Below are 21355 nucleotides of genomic sequence, written 5' to 3'. Positions count from 1 at the left end.
GGCGTGGAGATAAGCTGCTGGCGCAATCTCTTCGGTGTGGTACTCAAGCTTGTAACTATAGTTTCAGTATATACATGGCAAAACAGTTGGCATTGCTGACTAACGTTTGTGGTTTTTGGAGTCGGTTTGTTTCTTCGTTACTGGACAATTAAGTGCTCGCATCACACCCAGTCTGTGGTCCTGACTTCTGGTGTAGAGTCGAGAATCTGGCATTTAAATAGCGATTTTCTGACAATTTCCAGAGCTGTTAGTGATATTAGACACAATTAACCTCTAATGAAATTACCACTTTCTAGTTCTAACAGGGCAAAGTAGTGCTCAAGGCAGATTACCTTCTGCTATATATTAATGAAAAACAACTCCATAATGAAAATGGTTTTAAGTCGTATTTCCCCCCAGAATTGTTAATAAATCCTTGGATGTGATAGAGAGAGGGTCAAAGGTTGTCTGCACTTTTAATGCCGTGGGATCCTTCCATGCAGCAAAACCGAAGGTTGGGTAGAACAGGAAGTGTTGTTGCGGGTCAGCAATTATCCTGTGTGTCTCTAGTCTGTTATGAATTGCTTTAATTTCACTGGCTTTAATGTTGGAGGACCAAACGTTACAAAACATAATGTGTATTTTTCTGCCATGTTTATTTTCTGTGCTGGGCTTTTCTCTTTGCTTGCAGCTGTTGATATAGCTGAATTTAAACCAATGTCCCACAATATTGGAAATTCCGCATAATAATGTGTTAAACTATATTGGGATCTATTTCTGAATCAATTTATCTCACAAATCACAGCCTGTATTATTTCCTGTGATTGCTATTTAAGAAATGTCATCTTTGTGCATATACATAAAGATAGCACAGGACTTTCACTCCTGCTAAATCCTAAATGTTCCACAAGTAAAGGAGAGTCGTGCTTCTGCTCCCTGTACTGCACCATCATCGGACAATGTCTCTGGTAGACGTTGGCCATGCGTCTGAATGTGTTGGGCACCACAGTCCGGGTATCCTGGTGGGATTGGGACTTAGTGATGTGCGCTTGCCTTGGGTGATTTGCAGTGTGCACTCACTGTTGTGCTCTGCCGTGGGTATGATGTGTAATTGCACCCCCTGTCAAGTTGTTGGGTAATAGCTGCAGTTCTGTCCCTGTTCCCATCAGCTGTCCTCCGGGTCAGCTGTGGTCTTCCCTGCTGGCAGGCGAGTTTTAGGTCTGCTGAATCGGTCACTGATTTCCGCCTCTGTGGGGGAACGCTGACAGGCGGCTCAGCGTTATGAAGGGAGCTAGTGTAGTAGTAGTGAACTTAGTTTATTAGTTAATGAAAAGCATAAACATTAAAAGAAGATGCATACAACAAGCCATTTAATACAACTGTTCAATGAAAATGTAAAAATATAAAACATGTCATCAAGTTAAAAATAGAAGTAAGAAGCTCTAAGCCTATTCCTGGAGAAACCTCTGCTGGAACCTCCCCTTGCTTTCCAATACCTAGAGCATAACCATATGTCCAATGAAGTGCACAGGCAAAGTTGTATAATTAATCCTCTGATGGAGCCTGCCGCTGACCTGACTGAAATAACACATTTGAGAGACCCCCCCCCCTCCACCACTAGTAGCAGGTAACATTGAAAGTCCTACTTCATGAACACCTAGCTATCATTTTTATGAGGTGCATACATAATACATGGCAAAGTGGATGGTGCATACCTAAAGTGTAAATAAGGGCATCATCCCTTCAAGGCCCAGAATATCCAACAGATATGTCAAGAATATGACCCCAAATTTGATGTTTGCCCGAGACGGGGTTTGGAATAGGTGTGTCGTTATGGTAATGTGTGAGTTCGGACTTGTATTTAGGGGTTGGTTGAGCAATAGCGTATTGACTCGGTATGAGGTAAGCTTAGAATTAGTTTTAGAGTTAGGCGTAGTGTTAGCAGTGGATAAAAATTAGGGTTAGCCCTTGTGTTAACCCCTTGCATGCTTATGACGAGCTCAGCTCATAACTGCCGCGGACGGCCCACGCGGGGCTAATTCTCCGTCTGTGCGGGCGTTCTTAAGGAGTGGGCGGCGTCGTGACAAGCCCAGTTCGTCATGAGCACAGCTCCACTGTGCAGCATGACTAGCTGGGCTCATCACGAGCACCGCAGCGCCGCGCAAAGATTTCACCCTATTAGTACTAGTATAACAACCAAATAAAAAAATAAGCAACTGAAAGATGACCAGTTAACCTTTGCGAAGGACCTTCCACTGCGATCCCTTTGAGCTAGAAATAATTTTTTATGTTAAAATCTGCAGATTATGCAACAGATGATTGATTTTGGGGCACATTTGGAAAATCCATATTTATGTTAAAAAAGCTGCAGCCTAAGAATTCCAGTGGGATACACACTTGCCTGGCTCCCTTTGCTAAATCAAACACTTGGCTGAATGACAGCAGGGACAGGTGCTCGTTGGTCATTGAGTCCTCATTTACGGTTCTATGTTGCCAATCAAGATTATTATGTTTGATAAAAACAGCACCTTGCCTGTAGTACGTCAATATTAATTAGGGCATTTTCAAGGAGTTACCAAAAGTAGCGAATGTAATTTATAATATGAATTTACAATGTTTTGCAGAGGTCCTGCTAAAGAGTCTGGGGAAACTTTCCACACATATGAAAACTAGCCATTATTGTAATGACTAATTGATGTAAAGGAGAGGAAAAAAGCAAATAATAAATACCTCTATATTCTTGTATAGAAGAGGAAAATAGAAAAGAATAAATACCTCTGTGTTCTAGCCGGAATTACAGTTCAATAATTATTGATCCCAATCTAATGAAAACTATAGCAATCCACACTGTTGCTTCTTAGCATCACCCTGTAATCTGTGTTTGCACAGCAAAGCATAATTATTGATATCCGCACTTGTCCTACATTATACCAATGGTAAACTCCATCTATCATCATGTGATGCCCAGCTGCCATTTTTATGTTTGGCTTGACAGCACATCAAACACACAAAAGGTGATTGAAGGATGCTTGCAATAAGTCTAACCACTGGCAGTTGCTCAGGATAGCATTCACAGCCATTATTCTTTAACCCACTAGGCCATGTCCCATTAGACCCCAGCCATATGTAAACCAGCCTTGGGCCTGCTCCAATGGGAACAGTCCAACCCGAACTACCAAGCCAGGTCCTCCCTGAACTGGAACACTAGCAACCCAGACCTGTTTTACACTGATTTGAGGCTCTTCAGTCAGTTGCATCTTGGTTCCAGTAAGAAAGAGTTTTGGTTGCCCCCTCAGACAGATCGATGTGTTTAAAAAAAAATGGCTTTGGTTTTTAAACCTGGTTTGGTGCTCACGCATTGACTCGTAAAAGAGGTGTAATAAGCAGTACTTAGATAGTTGCAGTTGCTGTGGCATGTTTGACTTCTCTTAAAGCATTTAAACGAAAAATAGTTATGTTAGCCAACCTGAGAAGTAGTTCCATTACTTTGGTGTTATTTTGTGAACCTGCATAAATTTAGCAGGTTAAATTCAGTGCCGGAAGTACAGTTTTAATGCTCCTCCAACAAGGGGACAAAGTTAAAAGCGGTGGTGTCGAAAAATCTTTAGTTAGCCATTAAAATATGCATACGTTTTACAGTTCTACACAGTACTTGGATGCTTTACCATTCCTACCTTACTCTTAATACTTCTGAGTTACATGCAAATCATAGGGGTATGCGTGGGGCCGTTAAAAAAGCAGTGTGTCCCATTTTCACTCCCATAAGAATATTTGCTGTGCACTATGGAAATAAACGATCAGAATGTCTCCAAATTTTGTATAAAACTAGAACTTTGCTTGTGTGAGTGCCATGCCTTGGTTTGATGTAAATGTGTTCAGTGGTTCTCGAGAAATTAGTATTACAAACATTTGTTTGAAGGGCTTGAAAGGGTTAAAAGTTAGTGATATCTGGTCCATAGAGAGGCCTTGAGCCTGAGTATAGGTTCTATTTTGGACCTACATTAAATAAATAAGAGCCCTCTTTGGGACAAGCGAGTTTGCCTAACAAAGAGCATTTTCTATTGCTACTGCCATTCTAGGACATGGAGATTGGTCCCCAAGATCTGTAAAAAAAAAAGAAAAAATTAAAAATGAGAAGAGCCTAAAAGGGGAGATAGTGAGAACATTCCTCTGATTCAGTGGCTCATGTGCGGTAAACCCCTCACAAACCTCTGAAAGAAAGTCCGAAGCATGCAATTCTGTTACCTGGGTCCGCAGACTGAGAGTTAGGGCTTTTAGACCCACGTTTTTTTCCATTCTCTGAAACATTGACCTAGGTGCAGGTTTAGGAACCTTTTGGAGACGTGGGAACCCCAGCATGGGCTCACTAGTCGTCAAGGGTTTGAAAACTCAGAATGGGGCTCGCAATGGGTGAACTGCACCAGAGTTATCAGCAAATGAAAATGATTTTGCTTGTGCTTGCCCGCCTTGAAGCGAGCCCTCTCTTTAATGGATCGACACATAGCTTGCCATGCCAACAGAAAGTAAAACTTGCTAAATGAATGACCAGTGCATGTGAATTTGTCATAATGTGCCATTATTTATAAATAAACTTGTGTTCGAGGCCTGTGTGCTGTAACATACACATGCTTTGCATACTCCTGCCATCTAGTGTTGGGTCAGGATGTTTCCAAGTTGTTTTTCTTCGAAGAAGTCTTTCCTAGTCACGAGGTAAGGTGACTTCTCCATTCGGTGATAGTGCCCATTGGCTCTATTGTGAGATTGTCTTCTTTCCGCCATCGGGTTTGGGCGTGTATTGCTGCGCTCTGGTGCGAAACAATCCTTCGGGTTCCCCTCGGTGTGCAATCCACTCTACCCTCGACGGTATTGTTGTCATACGCGCTTTCCTCTCTCCGTGTATCCATTCAATAGGAAAAGTCTCATCTTTGGTCAAAAACATCATCGGCGGCCTTTGGGCCTAGCTGCGTTGATCCACCCCTCTGCGGATGGAACGAACTCTGTTTCAATTCTGTCCTCGGTGCCACTCCAAGTAACCCTCGCACCGATCTAAACCAGGTCTGCACTTGTGCTGTTCACCGGAGCACAATGAAGAAGACTGTGAAGCCTGTCGTTTGTTCAGGTTGAGAAGGACTCTTCGAGATTGTCGGGCTCGACAACCAGAAATGCAGCGCCAAGGCACTCAACAGATTCCGGATATCTTCGGAGAAGAATCCTAACAGGAAGAGGCGGCAGCTGAGTAAAAAGAGGAGACCTCCTCGGTCCCAGAATCAGATTCCGACCTCGACATTGAGTTGGAGTCAGAATACATTCCAGCGGGACAGGGTGTCATGAGCAGCAAAACCCCCATACCCCATAAACTATCTATTACTAAACATAAGGCTTCTGCACCACCTCTGCCTTCAGGCCTTGGTAGGCACCGAGACAACGTTTCTGACGCCCAGCCCTCGGGCCCAAATATGAAACAAGTGGTCAAGCCTCTTGGCTCGGGATCAAGCGGAAACAGATTGTCTTCGGACCCGAAACAATCCGCTCCGAAAGCCAAATCTGGTTTGGAGCTGAAATCCTTCAGTTTGAAACAAAAGTCTGCTTCGAAGCCGAAACCTTCCTCTTCCAAGGACAAGAAGGACAAGTCCGGTTCAGTACCAAAACCTTTGGTGCCTCCATCAAAAGATATTTCACATCCCCCGGAACCAATCTTAGACATTATGAAGGACCGATTGAATCCAAAGCAGAAAAAGCTCTCAATCAACCCAGACAAAGGACATATATTAGTTAAAACTCCTTCCAAAAGGAAAGTCAGTTCAGAGGACACTGGATAAAAGATCCCCTTTAAGAAGAAGAAGGATATTGCTACAAGTCCTATCCATCATACTTGTCCATCCCCTCCACCACCTCCGTCTCCACCTTTACCAATACTTCCAGGCTCAGACCCACTACACATAACACCACAGGGATCTCCTTACACACAGCCTGATTTAGGACATGGGGATGATGATGACAATGTTCCTTTACCTACAGATCCATGGGATGATTAAAATTTTGATCCACCCATGGATACTGATCCAGACCTATACCCTGCAAAACCTTCACCTCCAGATGATAACGTATCCTATCTGGAGCTGATTTCCAGAGCAGCAGCATATCATGGGGTTATACTGCTTAAAGAGGCATTACATGACGATTTGTTATTCATCCTCCCTATGTTTAAAGGCAGGATGAGACATGCAGATGACATTTTTAAGGATCCTGTTTGTGCACGGATCTTAGCACCCAGGGTTGATAAAAAATATAAACCATCCCCCTCTGATCCGGTTTTTATTAAAGGACAGCTCCCCCCTAGATTCCCTGGTAGTTTGGAATGCTTGTAAAAGAGAGAACTCATAAACATCTGGGGATGCACCACCCCCAGATAAAGAATCTAAGCTTATTGACGCATCTGGTAAAAGGGTAGCTGCTCAAGCTGCTAATCACCGGCGCATTGCCAACACGCAGGGCCTATTAGCTAGGTATGACAGGGCACACTGGGATGAGGTGGAAGGTCTACTTCAGTACCTCCCAGAAGAGCACAAGAAAAAGGCACAAGAGCTATTTCAAGAAGGGAAGCTAATTTCTAACTCTTCTATTAGATGGGCTCTTGATGCTGCTGACACTGCAGCGAGAGAAGTTAACATCAGCATTCTCTTACGTAGGCATGCCTGGCTTAGAATTTCGGACATCGGACCTCAGGTTGATGAGGCTTTAGAAAAGATGAAAGAAGACACGGACGTCGCGGAATCCATGGGAGCGCTTCAGCCTCCTTTAAGTAGAGGCTCCTTTTGTCGCTCATTCTATAGAGCAGGGTCTAAAAGACATACTCAGAACCTAACACTTCCTCGTATAAGTCCAACACGCAACCTTCTTCTGGTAGAGCCTTCTTTAGAGGAGGGTACAGAGGAAACAATTTTAAAGGTGGAGTAAGGGCAATCCAATGTGTAACTCCCATTCCCCCTATAAGCAGTGACTTGCCTACGCTTCCCCCATATCATTTAACACCTGTCGGGGGAAGGCTTCAACAATTTCTCCCCATTTGGCAATCCATAACTTCCGATAAATGGGTGTTAGACATTATCCGAAATGGTTGTTGCCTGGAGCTCACCAGCAATCCCCCCAGCATATCACCTCGCACTCACAAACTCTCGTCAGAGCACCTGCAGCTCCTCACACAAGAGGTACAAGCGCTGCGAGGTCTCAGGGCAGTTATGCGCTATACAAATGCAATTTTTCATTTCATTTCATTTTAACAAAAGGAATTACAAAAACAGTTCCATTACAGTACCAAGGTTCGGGGGTGTACTCTCTGTATTTTCTAATTCCCAAGAATGATGGCTCCTAAAGACCAATTTTGGATCTAAGGACATTAAATCTTTACATACTTTCAGAACATTTTTACATGCTCCTGCTTCAGCAGGTCCTTCCACTGCTACAGCAAGGGGATTTTATGTCCACACTGGACTTAAAAGACGCATACTTTCATGTTCCGGTTCACCCAGCTCATCGCAAACACCTCAGATTTGTGATAGCAGGAAAACACTATCAAGTCAATCAATCCTTAGCAGTCAGGAGGTTCATGCAACTGCTAGGGATGATGGCATTATGCGTCGCAATAGTGCCTCATGCAAGATTGCGCATGCATCCTCTACAGGAGTGTTTAGCACATCAGTGGAATCAATCTTACAGGTGTAAACATAGCGCGCCTGGCTGCTGATAACCCCAGACACTTCAAAACTGCACATCAGATGCACAGACTGCGTACAACTGCTTCTTATTATGTAGATAGGTTGGCTGATCCAATGCCTGGGTAGATAGGACCATTAATTTGTGTGGACCTGATGGACGAAGAGTATTGTCACCCAGTACAATTGTACACTATAAATGACAACAGAGATTTTCATTTTGTCTTCCTCTATATTATCCCCCTCCCCTCTTTCTTGTGCGCTCTTTGCGTGCTCATCGGCCAGACCATCGCCTGAACATGCATTAGAATTGCAAACTAGCGACGGGACACATTCTTTGCAACTGTCATGCCTCTCTCAGACAATTTGCCGTTGGGCAATTCATCACAGAATCCACCTTCTAGCAGAGCACCTTCCAGGAGTGGACAATCAAGATTGTGGACCTCCTAAGCAGAAGGCAGCAACAAATTTACGAGTGGGAACTTCATCCCCAGGTTCTCCTTCCTTTTTTTCAGCAATGGAGATTCCCACAAATAGATCTGTTTGCCACAGTAGACAACTCAAAATGTTCAAACTTCGCCTCCCGGTTCCCATACCCTCTATTCATAGGCAATGCCCTATAGATGAATTGGTCAGGGATATTTGCCTATGCTTTTCCGCCTCCATCCCTTTCTGGTTCGGAGGCTCAAACAAAAATCCCTCACACTGATTCTAATAGCTCTCTCTTGGGCTCATCATCGTGGTTCACATTACTTTTAGAACTGTCAGTAGTTCCACAACAAAAGCTACATCTTAATTCCAGTGTTCTCTCGCAGAACCATGGAGAAGTCCGACATCCAAATCCCAAGGCGCACAATCTAGGGATTTATCTCCTGAAGTCATAGAGTTTGGATATCTTAACTTGCCACCAGAATGTATGATGATTCTTAAGGAAGCAAGAAAGCCTACTACCAGAGCATGCAATGCAGCAAAATGGGAAAGATTTGTATTATATTACACTAATAACAATATTAATCCACTAGATGCATCTACTCAAAATATCATTTCTTACCTTCTGCATTTACAGCGTGCTGGTTTAGCCTACACTTCCATTTGTTTGCATCTTGCAGCAGTAGCTGCAAATTTTCAAAACAGACATCTATCTTTGTTCAAGGTTCCAATAATTAAAAGCATTTGTGGAGGACCTTAAGAGAATAATACCACCCAGGGGACCTCCAGCACCAGTTTGGAAGCTGCACCTTGTGCTTACAAGGCTAACGGGTCCACCTTTTGAGCCATTATACAACTGTCCACTACTGTTTCTTTCATGGAAAGCCGCCTTCCTCATTGCTATCACTTCATTGAGGAGAGTTGGTGAGCTACAGGCTTAAACCTTAGAAGAACCCTTCTTTCAACTTCATAGAGACAGTGTAGTTCTTTGCACCAACCCAAAGTTCCTTCCCAAAGTGGCTTCTGCTTTCCATGTCAACCAATCAGTTGAGTTGCCTGTGTTTTTTCCTCAACCTGATTTGGTAGCAGAACAAGCTCTTCATACTCTTGATGTCAGAAGAGCGCTATTGTACTACTTTGAAAGAACAAAAGATTTTCGCGAAACAAAACAGTTGTTTGTTGCATTTGCTACACCTCACAAATGCATTCCCATGTCTAAATTAAAGTATTGCAAGTTGGAATGTTAAGTGTATGCAAACCTGTTACACTAAAGCTAAGCGAACTTTATCTATACCTCCTATATATACTCGTAAAACAGGAACATCTAATGCCTTTTAGGTAACATCCCTATAGCTGATATTTGTAAGGCATAGTCCACACCACACACTGTTACCAAACATTACTGTGTGGATGTGTTAGCACGTCAATAAGCCAATGTAGGGCAAGCAGTGCTAAAAACACTTTTTCAAACAGCTGCAACATATACTGGTTAGCCACTGCTTTGGAAGAATACTGATGTATATAGTCTATGTAAAGCATGTGTATCTACAGCATACATGCCTCAAACGGATTATGCTACTTACCCAGTGAGCATCTGTTCATGGCATCTTGAGCTGTAGATTCACATGCGCCCTCCCAGATCCCCGGGCACCTGTAGCTGTTGCAGTTTTGCATTATTACATTACGTATGCATGGACATCTCTGTACTACACCTAATTACTCCATTCTCACCCCCTTGTGGGGAAACAATCTCACAATAGAGTTGATGCTCATGCGCACTATAACCGAAAGGAGGAGTCACCTTACTTAGTGACTAAGAAAGACTTCATCGAAGAAAAACAACTTGCAAACATCCGGACCCAACACTGGATGACAGGAGTATGCAAAGCATGTGAATCTACAGCTCTACATGCCAAGAACAGATGCTCACTTGGTAAGTAGCATAATCCGTTTACCCCCACCCCAGCTTAGCCGTCCCCCCCCCCCATTGACTGATCTGCACAATTTTGAATTTCAAGGAGTGAGCTAAACATGTTAAGAGTTTTAGTACAAATTTGTTGCACTGCTCTAAAATTATTAGAAAATCAAAAAATACTTTTCAACAGTCAGGATATCTCTAACTTTTACACATTTTTCAAAAGCTAGTATCTGAAAAATAACTGAATGGGTTTACAGCTAACTAACTGGAGCAAATGCACTTCTCTAAGTAAATTTCTTTCATGCCAATCTGGGATAATTTTCTATGGGAACTAAGATGTGAAAAGCATACCCTTATACACCCCCTCCCCACCACTGTTCACTTTATTCTCCCTGCAGGGATCTGTACGAAATTTGCATGCCAATCTTATCCAGATTTGCCAGGAATGTACAAGGCTTCACTCAGATTTGTCAAATAGTGGACAATTTATTAGCAATCTAAAAAAATCCTTTTCAACATAATATATTCACAGAAAAACCACAGTTAAAGTGAAGTTGTTGTTAGAACTCCTAGAAAATTGTTACAGCTATCTAACCTCTGCGTTCACTATGTTTATTTCAGTAAATGTTAAAGTTATGGTCCTAAAACAAAATCTAAAACCACTGAAATTCACCAGTTATGATTAGGTAGAGAAATCCTAATTTGTGTCCCGGTCATGCACTGCTCATGGTTGACTGTTAAATTACATCATTGATGACATCACTGATTGCATATCCTATTATATATATTTTTTTAAGCATCTACGATAGTGCTGTACACATTAGATTTGATTTGTGTATTGATGTAATGATTTTAGAATCATCTATCATATGAATGAAATATTTTTGTAATGAAGCATTTTCGAAGTAATGTTTTTGTTGCAGCATTTGTTTTTATGTCTTGCAAGAGGCAGCATTTATGTGCTGTTTCTTTGAGGTCCATTGTACCTTAAACTTAAAATAGTCCTAGAGCCCACCCAATACTTACTATTGGTTTGCATCTTTGTCACTCGTTTGCCTGCCGATCTCGCTCCAGACTGCTTTGGGAGGATTTGATTTTTACTTATGCAGATTTTACACACATGCCACAATGATGCACTCCACAATGCACCACTTTATGACACGCCACTCGGCTGCCTGCCACGCCACTCGGCTGCCTGACACTCCACTCGGCTGCCTGACACTCCACTCGGCTGCCTGACACTCCACTCGGCTGCCTGACACTCCACTCGGCTGCCTGACACTCCACTCGGCTGCCTGACACTCCACTCGGCTGCCTGACACTCCACTCGGCTGCCTGACACTCCACTCGGCTGCCTGACACTCCACTCGGCTGCCTGACACTCCACTCGGCTGCCTGACACTCCACTCGGCTGCCTGACACTCCACTCGGCTGCCTGACACTCCACTCGGCTGCCTGACACTCCACTCGGCTGCCTGACACTCCACTCGGCTGCCTGACACTCCACTCGGCTGCCTGACACTCCACTCGGCTGCCTGACACTCCACTCGGCTGCCTGACACTCCACTCGGCTGCCTGACACTCCACTCGGCTGCCTGACACTCCACTCGGCTGCCTGACACTCCACTCGGCTGCCTGACACTCCACTCGGCTGCCTGACACTCCACTCGGCTGCCTGACACTCCACTCGGCTGCCTGACACTCCACTCGGCTGCCTGACACTCCACTCTGCTGCCTGACACTCCACTCTGCTGCCTGACACTCCACTCTGCTGCCTGACACTCCACTCTGCTGCCTGACACTCCACTCTGCTGCCTGACACTCCACTCGGCTCTCTGACACTCCAATCTGCTCTCTGACACTCCAATCTGCTCTCTGACACTCCAATCTGCTCTCTGACACTGACACTCTCTTCTCCACCACACTCTACAACACTCTACTCCACACCACTCATAAATACAAACACACTGACTGGACTCATGGGTTCAGTGAGTCTGCTACCTCAAGCAGGGTAACAATTTGTGTTACGAATGAGACAGAACATTTGTCTGCTCTCCGAAAAAAAAATATGCCCATTTGGTTGTGTCCAGATATTTTGGAAAGGTCAGTGGCTGATGCTTGAACACAATTTTGTACAAAATACTTAGTATTATTTTGCTATTCCAGCAATTCCTTCTATTAACTTTAAAAATATTTTGGGAACAGTTTGGACACATGTAAAATATATCTGAAGCGATTTCTTAATTTAGTTGCTATTTTAAGTTTGTATCAAAGTGGGAAATACCGACTTTTGCTGAATTGTTTCAATATTTGTTGCTTTTCGAGGCTCAAAAAATACTGATCATGCAGGTAAAGTACAGGGTAGGTGGCAAACCTACCTTTACCGCTTTTGAGTGTGCAGACAGTGTCGCCTATCTACACAACGACATACTGAAACAAGCATTGGCAAAGCTAATTAAGTCTACATACGAGAAAACTATTGGCTTTCTTAATGTTTTTTAGTCCTGTTGTACATGGTTGAACGTAAAAAAAAGAACTCTGACACAAGTTTCTTTAAACTGAATACATTTGTTATTGATATGTACGTATCTTATTTTAAATGTGATGTTTTTTTGGGTTCAGAAAAAATGATTGTATATTGCTTATGGAGGTTTATATGTTCTGTTTTGCTCGATTATATATTGAGGTGGGAATATGGGTTTCTGACATATTTTGTGTCTGTGTGGCGGTGTTTGTTATGCATGGTAGAGATTTGCTGTAATTTGATATTACGTGTTTCGATTTTTATAACCTTTGAGTTTGTTTTTGTGGTGGTGAATGGTGACCGTGAGAATGTAGATGTGTATGTTTATTGTTTCATGGTTGTAGCTGCAAAAGGGGAGATGTGTTTCTATAGTAGCAGTTACACAATCATCACTTGGTGCATTTTTAGGCAAATTAAATGGTAGTAATCTAATATTGAGCTTGTCATTTGTTGCCATACTATAATAAAAAGTAATATTAATTCAATATTAATGTACTTGGTACACTTTTAATGCAAAGTGAACAAAGCAGTGATATCTTTTGATAATGTATGTTATGTCATCTGAGATGTCATCAGTGATGTTATTTAACATGCCATCAGTAATGTCATGTGTAAGGTCACGGGCAGGGCATGGCGAACGAGAGTTATGATAAGGTTACCTAACAATACCTGGTGAATTTAAGTGGATTTCACATTTTTTATTTTTATTAGAACGTAACATTAACTTTTTTTTTTTAGAGAAGAAATATTTCGGAATTACACACACACACACACACACACATCTGTATGTGTACAGGCCCAGTATCTGGATCATCTAGAAGATTGAAAGAAGGAATACATTTTGCAGAAAATGTACTGTTTTGAAACAAAGGATGATGAGTTAAAATCAAGTGTTTACTTGTGAAAATGTACTTGGTAATCCCAGACCTTAACAGATGCACCTATTTAAGGGAGTAAGATCTTCAGCAGTTCTGGCATGGCAAGGAGTTGGTGTGATACTTGGCCAGAAGGCCGGTGTTTTCTTGGATGCTGAAGCTGTTCTAGCCATTCTTGTAAGTATGCAGAGGGATGCTGACCTGACTGCATCATCAAGTGAAGTATGACTATTTCCTCCAACCTTTGCTGTTTCTGGGCATCCTTATTTGTTTTGGGAGCTGCCTCGTACGTTGGATACTTAAACTGTAGTACGGCTTTTAAAATGTGGTATCTAGAATGCAAGTGATTTTCAACAGTACTGAACTTACCAAAAAAGAAAGCCCCTGCTTAGCTGCTTGGTGGCCCACCACCAACGTAGGAGTAAAAAGTCCAAGGTAACAGATAGCTTCAGGGCTACAGACTGTCTACTGACATAGGAAGTATGAAGAGGATGGGTGTCAAGCTATCACTGAGAGTGGACAGCATTATCTTGTAATGCAGTGAGGAGTGTGGCTCCTTGCTGCAATCTCATGTGAAACAAAATTGTGCCCCATAGCACTAGATAAACCTTTCATCTTTTATAGCTGCTTCGTTTTCTTCTATTGTGGAGGCCTGTAGAAAACCTTGTGTACAATGCTGATTATTAGTGCCACTTCTGCATGATTTGAGAGGGTAATGTTGTGGCCAATATTTATAAAGCTGAATGTAGGGTTTAAGAGACTTTGACAAGGGGTTGTGTTTGTATGTGTTTGTTTATCTGCCAGGCAGTTCCTTCCGTCAAGTGTCTGCCCCGCCATCTTTAACCTCATTGTAACCCGCTTCACCCCCTACCCTGGTCCTAGCAACAAGGTATAATTAGAATGTTGCTTCTGGTCGAAGCACTAACGTCAAGTTCTTGTATGATCCTTCTCCGAGTAGAGATAAATAAACAATTGACCAGGGTGGGCAGTGTGCCTGGCAATTACATTTCTATGCTATACAATAGTAATTACTGTAATTGCACTAATTTACTTGAACTAATCTGTAGAAACCGATGGATCATAGCGTTTTCTTTAAACAGTTGCGTGTATGCCTAATGTAAATAATATAGCTACCTTGTAACAATGGTAATATCATTCAACTAGACCATAGGTTTTCAGATGAAGAAGTCAGTAACATTCATTTGTAAATAATCTTATCCACAGTTTACTTTCTTGTAGCAGGGATGGTCTACAAAGCTGAATCTACAAACCTCTTTAGGGTGGATTTGTCCCAGATATTACATTCTTGATCCATGGTCACTGAAAATGGTAAATGTGCACGAAATGGCCCCGAGAGATCAGAGCCTGAGCTAGCAATGGTTTCACTTTGACACTTCGTATAGCTTTTACATCATCTTTTTTTTAAATTAAATGTTCCCTTGAGGCAGCAAGCTAACAAATATCAATAGATAAATCCCATCCTATGTTAGCACTTTTAACAGCGGGTAGGCAGGCTCATCGTTGTACACAATGAAGAAGGATTACTTGTAAACTTGATTTTACAAGAAAAATAGATAATATTTTTTTAAGATCATTTTGTTTTCGTAAACTTTATTGTAGCTGTGACCACATAGAAGAGAGTCAAAGGGGTTGACGTGTTCTGTACAAAAAAGGTCAAAATTGCAGTTTGCTTTATTGGAGGTTTCTTTGTATTGTGGGCTGCAGTAGTCAAAAATCTATCTTGATGGCTCGATTTTCTCTTCACAGATAATTTAAAATCTTAGCAAGGCTTTTGAGCTCTTTGTCTTCAGTTTGTTTAATTTAAAGCCCATCATCCGAGGGTCAGCCATATGCAGGGTCACTGGCAAATGGTACTTCTCAAATTGTTTAGGACCTAGGTTTAATGTTTGAAGCTGCAGATAATCTTCCTTGCCTTTCTTATTTACCCATCTCTTCCAGCATCTAATTTCATATTAAAGTGGCTGTGTTTTGTATGCCGCCAATGTGGCTGTACTCGGACTTCCGCCTGCTTCAGTACTTTAAGTCTTAAGCGGCTCTCTAAGCATTCTGTCACAAGAGGGTATTTGAGAGGCTCAAACTTGTTGGCAAATATATGAGGTGTTTCAATGATCCATTTTAAATCCCCTAGTCCATAGATGCATATGTCTCGAACGTAATGGCCTGTGAAAATAGAAAGTCAGAGAATTAACTGCATGTAAACAACACCGTCTACCTGATTAGCAATTTTTTCCTCTAGGATAATTATTATTACCATACTTTATCCATTCCCGTCAAAAATGCCCCCTTTAAGATCCAATTGTGATTCGCTAGCTCCGAGGCGATAGTTTACATTTATGAATCTGCTTGAAGGATGTCTTCGCACTGTCACGTGACTAGAGGACCCATGGACCTGTTTGATTCTTTTGTTTGGGTTTCAAATCATCTCCATTAGAACAATGTATACAAAAACGTATTAATTTGTATCTTGTGTAGCTTATCCTTGTTTAGTGTTCTGACAGATGTCCTTGACACCGGTCTCTGTTATTAACAGTTGTATTTAACTTTTGTTATGCATTTTTAGACTTCGAATTGGCATGTGGCAGAGGAATGTGTGAAAATGTCTACTAACAATCCATTTCTCAACATCCTAAGGAAAATTATTGGTTGTATACGACCTCCGAGGAAAATAACAGTTCTTGAGAAAGCGTTTCTGACAACTCTTCTCATTATAAAAACTGAGGAAAAGCGCACAAAGAGGTCAAAACGAAGCCTTAACATGAGAAAAGATAAATAGATAACTAAAACCGAAATAAATCATGGCTTCCCCGCTCAAATTGTGTGATCTTGGGGAAATATTTTATTTCACCAAAACTCTTTTTCTTCATTGTCGCTTATGAAAGCACTTTCACACGCGTGAGTTCAGAATACCAGTTACAGCAATCCTATAGAGTTTGATTAGTTCCCTATAATGTTGTTCTTTAATAATCTGGGTTTACATGACAATCCTCTTGCCTCTTAGATCACTAAAGGTTCTTGTCTAAACACCATCACTTTTAACAAAATACTTCAGTGCAGTGCTATAACGTGATACATTAATATCAAAGCTTCTGCACGTTAAATAAGTACAGTTTTTTTTATTTCGAAGAGACTTTATAATATTTCATATTATGTTTGTTAAGCTCAGCGCGTGCACGGGCTCCAAGATCCGAGCCAGACCCTTGGCTCGGCTCTCCATGTTAATTTGTTGGCTCGTCCCCCTCTAAAACATATATAGCCTTGAATGTCAAGTGTGATGTCACAGTTTTGAAGTCTGAATCATAGACTTTTTTTTTTAAATCACCCGTGCCATTGTTTTTCCAACTGCACCACTTCTGCCCTAATCTTCCCAATCGCCGCCCAGTTTTTATTATGTATGGAAATTCACACTGTAGGTGATAGAAGTTTGTTTTCAGCTTGTTTCAGATGATATAGCAGAGGTTTGGAGTAGTGTATTCTATGCAAAATCTTGAACTGAATCAGCTGGACGCGGGAGCCTATGGCCACTTCCCTCTGACCCTGCATGGTTATTAACCAGTCCTCGTCATCCATTTGGCCAAGATCATTCTTCCTTCCCGCCCGTAAAGGCCCCAGAGGGTCTAGACTCTAGAGAGTTATTCACCAGCATTTTATGTCTCCGAAGTGCATGTCCCAGCTGTAAGTACCAGAGCCATTCCCCCTCTCCCAGGTCATAGTCCTGTCATAAAGTGGCGAATGTAATGTACGCCTGTCCCCTCCACAAGTCTCCCAATCTCTCAAGGCCGATCAGTTCCCATTTATTGAATCCCACCAGCTCCCCCACTCCACGCCGAAGATCACCATCCCAGAGCGATGTCATCCCTGTTAATCTACCTTCCCAACTCAAGTATTTTGTGGCCTCCCACCATGCCTTTACCACTGTTTGCGTATGTACAGGCAGTCCCTTTTGCTTCTTTCTGCTGTAAAGTAGCGAGGGGTATCCCCTGGCACCCACGATAGGCCGGGTCTGTACGGTCCCCATACATGACAAACTGGGAAACCCAAGTTTTTCTTGATGTCCAGGACTACTAGTCCCCATCATAGACTTCAATCTGCAACTTAAGCAGGGATATCCGGGAGGTGCCACCACTCCATAAAAGGGACCGCTACTCACATCTACCATCTGAAAAAAGGCTGTTGGGACTGGAAAGGGCGTATTCTGCAAGATATATAGCCGGAGTGGTAATGCCATCATCTTAAATAAAGCCACCCGGCCCATTAATGAGAGCGTGTCTGCAACCGCTATGCATCCCTACTAAATCTATCCACTAGAACTGACAGATTGTGTGCGTAGAAGACCTGGAATGATTCCCAAATATGCAGAAGATCTGCAGCATTCTATCAATGGATTCCCTGGGTCTCGTGACATATAGTGAGATTTGTTCATCCCACTATTCGCCTACAAGAATACCCCATATTTGAGGATCTGAGGCACCCAGGCCAGTGGCTCAAGGGCCTAGGCTAAAAAAAAAAGGGGATAATGGGCACCCCTGCATCATTTCTATTTGAAGGGGGAACACCTGGGACACCGCAGCATTAACCTGCACCCGAGCAAACGGTTGCGCATATAGTAGTTTGGCCCACCCAATGAATTTAGGTTCAAAGCCAAGTCGCTTTAGGACAGCTAAGAGATAGCACCATTCCACACTACTGAGTGCCATTTTTTCATCCAGTACATGAGGGCTGCCTGGTCTGTGAAACCGGACTCTGTTGTATGTAGGATCCCAAACAGACTTCGTTGATTCAGCCTGGTCTCTCTGTGAGGCATACATCCGGATTGGTCCAAATGAATAAGTGAGGTGATTACAGTACTTGGACGTATGGATAGAGCCTTGTTTTTTTTAGTCAGCCACAAGCCTTTTATTAATTTTTATATTGATTTTGCTTATATCACTTCTTCGGAAAGGAAAATTTCCTGCCTTTACCACCTAGTCTGTGAAATAAAAAACAGAATTTACAAGTTGCCACAGACTCCCAAAGAAGTTTGCACCCTTTTATTTTAATATACCTGAATAATCAGAATGGCTGTATACTGTCTGTCTCTAGAAGTATCATGTATTTATACGATTGAACTTTTATGTGATAGTGCCCAATCTGCACATCCGGTCCAAAGGCTCTTCTTGCTAATGTCAGTTCACACAACTCCCAGGGTGAAAGTTCATCTCTACTCAGCTTCCCAAGTGCAAGGTGAATAATATTTCTTAACATGAGTCAAAACCTAATATGTGTGACAGTGTATTCTAATTATTATTAACCACAATTAAGCACATGTAAAGCGCTCTGATACCTCCGGGTCTAGCCAGCGCTATATAAAACTCTTGAAAATAAAAATTTTGAGACTCCTCATATTGAGTGGGCTAGTGGTGGGCTGCAGAATGAATTGTAGAGTCTATCAAATTGGAGTTGTTGTGTCCATTCGGAATAGTAAGTGTGTGAATGGTTATTTCCCAACCTTACATTTTCCAATTTTGAGCCTTGGTAGCAGAACTTTATTTTATGTCCTTGGGGCTAAAGGCGAGGAGAGCGTTAAAATAAACCTAATGTTTTTACCCGAGCCCAGCCTCCCCTCCGTTTTAGTTAACTGCAGCTATTAGTCAGAGACTTCATGTTACAAATACAGTAGAACATAAAGACATAGAGCACAGACAGTGAGATATTGGTTAGATCCTTTCAGCCATTGGCTGTTGGTATCTTTTTAGCAGTTTCCATTGGCTGAGGATACTGTACTTAATGGCAGGCATTTTCCTTAAGATTACATGAAGCTTTAAGTAGTACTCCAGTGAAAAACTTCGCTGTGGCCTTTTGTTTCTGCCCCTACTTCCTGCCAAACTGTCTCGGTGTTGCTCAGGCCCCAGGGTTGCGTATGGCCCTAGCTGCCCCTTCTCCACTCACTATTAAATGCGGACATTGCTCATTCTCTTGGCTTCACCAATACTTGTTGAATTGCTTCGTAGGCTTCTTAAACACTGTCAGTGGCACACCATTGCATGCAGTCTGGCGTGCTCTGTCTGTGAGCATACACAGCGACCATCTTTTAAGGGGTTTTCTTTTCTTATGTTCTTGAAAAAGCATTATAAGTTGGCTGCAACGCATGCATTCAAATGCACAGCTGCCATCTTGTAATGATTTTCAAGGTGATAATGTGCTCAATAAATTAACCTAAAACATAACATCCACAACAAATATATATTTTCTATAAATCAGTTACCTTTGCAGCCATCATGTGAAGTACCTTCTTGCTCCCTCCATTTTACAGCTCGTACATTTCCTTCCCACTGAGCATCTGGAGTCGAACCTGGAGCATCTAGGAAAGAAAACTCGTGTGAAAGAAGTCAAGAATTAGCAGTTTTAATCCTCCAGTGAAAACTGATGGTTTTGTTTTGATCTGTGCTGGATGAAGCACGTTGACTCTATTCGGAGGGTAAGGTTCCTTATCCTTTTGGAAGGGAATCATTGGGGGGGGGGGGGCAAAGATAATGTTTCTTTAAGTATCACACATTACTAGTTCAGATACCTGCAAGAGAACTACACCAGACCACTGAAATTAAAGTATTACGACAAACACTGTTCAAGGGAAATCTGGATACATATGGCCCCTGCTTTAAACCTATTATTATTATTAAACACTTATATAGCGCACAGCTACCTCCAACGGAAGTGTCCCATTGCAGTTTCCTAAAAAAAACCGGTATACTACAAAAATGCAACCAAAACATGGCAGAACAGTTAATTCAGTCGAAACAGCCAGGTTTTTAAGGCCTTTCTAAACGGAAATCCCTTTTCTATCCTTCTGAGTTCCTCCGCCATTGAATTCCACACCATGGGGGCACGTACAGAAAAAGCACGGCCCCCATTCCTACTTTTAGAAAATCTGGGAACTTTGAGAAACCTTTGACTGTTCGATCTCAAAGTTCTTGTTTGTAAGTATCTCTGAATTCTAACTCTGAGATACTTGGGGCCAGTATCATGAAGAGCTCGATGAGCCAAAATCATGCCTTTAAACAAAACTCTTTTCTTTATGGGCCGCCAATGAAGACTCACCAGATGGCGGGATATACTATGTCTTACAGGAATATTTCTGATGATTCTCGCTGCCGCGTTCTGAATAAGCTGGAGTCTTGAAATCACGTACTCAGGTAAACCAATAAAAAGACTATTGGCATAATCCAAGCGTGAGGTGATGGTGGCATGTACCACCGCTTGCCTGCAATCCATAGGAAGGTAATGTATAAATCTGCGCAGGGTTTTCCATTTCCAGAAACACACTGACGACAGCTGCGCAATATGGTCTTTTCCTGACATTTCTGTATCCATTTTAAAACCTAGATTACAAACAGATTTGGCCGGGATCGGGGGAAGGTTAAGAGCAGTAGGCCACCACTGCGCAGAGTGCATCGTTGATTTATTGTTAAAAAAGAGGACCTCCAACTTTTCAGTATTAAGCCTCAAGCAGTTATCTGACATCCATGACATGATGTTTAACATACAGTTTTTGAAGCCAGTCAGACCCCCCCTCCCCGTTTCCTTAAATGAGAACAAAAGTTGGGTGTCCTCTGCATAGTTGACAACCCTCACACCGCACTTCTCAACTATTGAAGCCAAAGGGGCCAGGTAAACATTAAAAAGAGTAGGGCTAAGGGCAGAGCCCTGAGGGACTCCGCACGACAGCCACTTGGTTTCGGAGGTAAATGGATGTAACGCCACTTGATGCGAACGCCCCTCAAGAAAGGTCAGAAGCCAGGACAGAACCGAACCTGAAGCTCCAAGGCTTTCTAATCTGTGCAATAGGATCTTGTGGGACTCTGTGTCAAATGCTGCGGAAAAATCTAACAACACAAGTATTGCACAGTGTCCCTGATCCACA

At 42.4% G+C, this 21355-nt stretch overlaps 2 protein-coding genes across 2 annotated transcripts in view; one reads left to right on the top strand and one right to left on the bottom strand.

Annotated features, from left to right (window-relative positions):
* The window catches only part of RTF2 (replication termination factor 2), a 416662-nt gene that overhangs the window by 211611 nt on the left and 183696 nt on the right, over nucleotides 1–21355 (top strand). The window lies entirely within an intron of this gene.
* Nucleotides 10505–21355, bottom strand: part of LOC144768382 (putative beta-1,3-galactosyl-O-glycosyl-glycoprotein beta-1,6-N-acetylglucosaminyltransferase 7) — a 52616-nt gene continuing 41765 nt past the window's right edge. Inside the window, exons 3-5 of the mRNA XM_078652001.1 lie at nucleotides 19700–19795; nucleotides 11846–15618; nucleotides 10505–11509 (exon numbers count right to left, since the gene is read on the bottom strand). Coding sequence (XP_078508127.1) covers nucleotides 15380–15618; nucleotides 19700–19795 — 335 coding nt within the window. The 3' untranslated portion in view covers nucleotides 10505–11509; nucleotides 11846–15379. The remainder of the gene's footprint in view (nucleotides 11510–11845; nucleotides 15619–19699; nucleotides 19796–21355) is intronic.

This window comes from Lissotriton helveticus, chromosome 7 (assembly GCF_964261635.1).
Source record: "Lissotriton helveticus chromosome 7, aLisHel1.1, whole genome shotgun sequence".
Taxonomy (NCBI): domain Eukaryota; kingdom Metazoa; phylum Chordata; class Amphibia; order Caudata; family Salamandridae; genus Lissotriton; species Lissotriton helveticus.
This window is presented reverse-complemented; position numbering and strand designations above follow the sequence as displayed.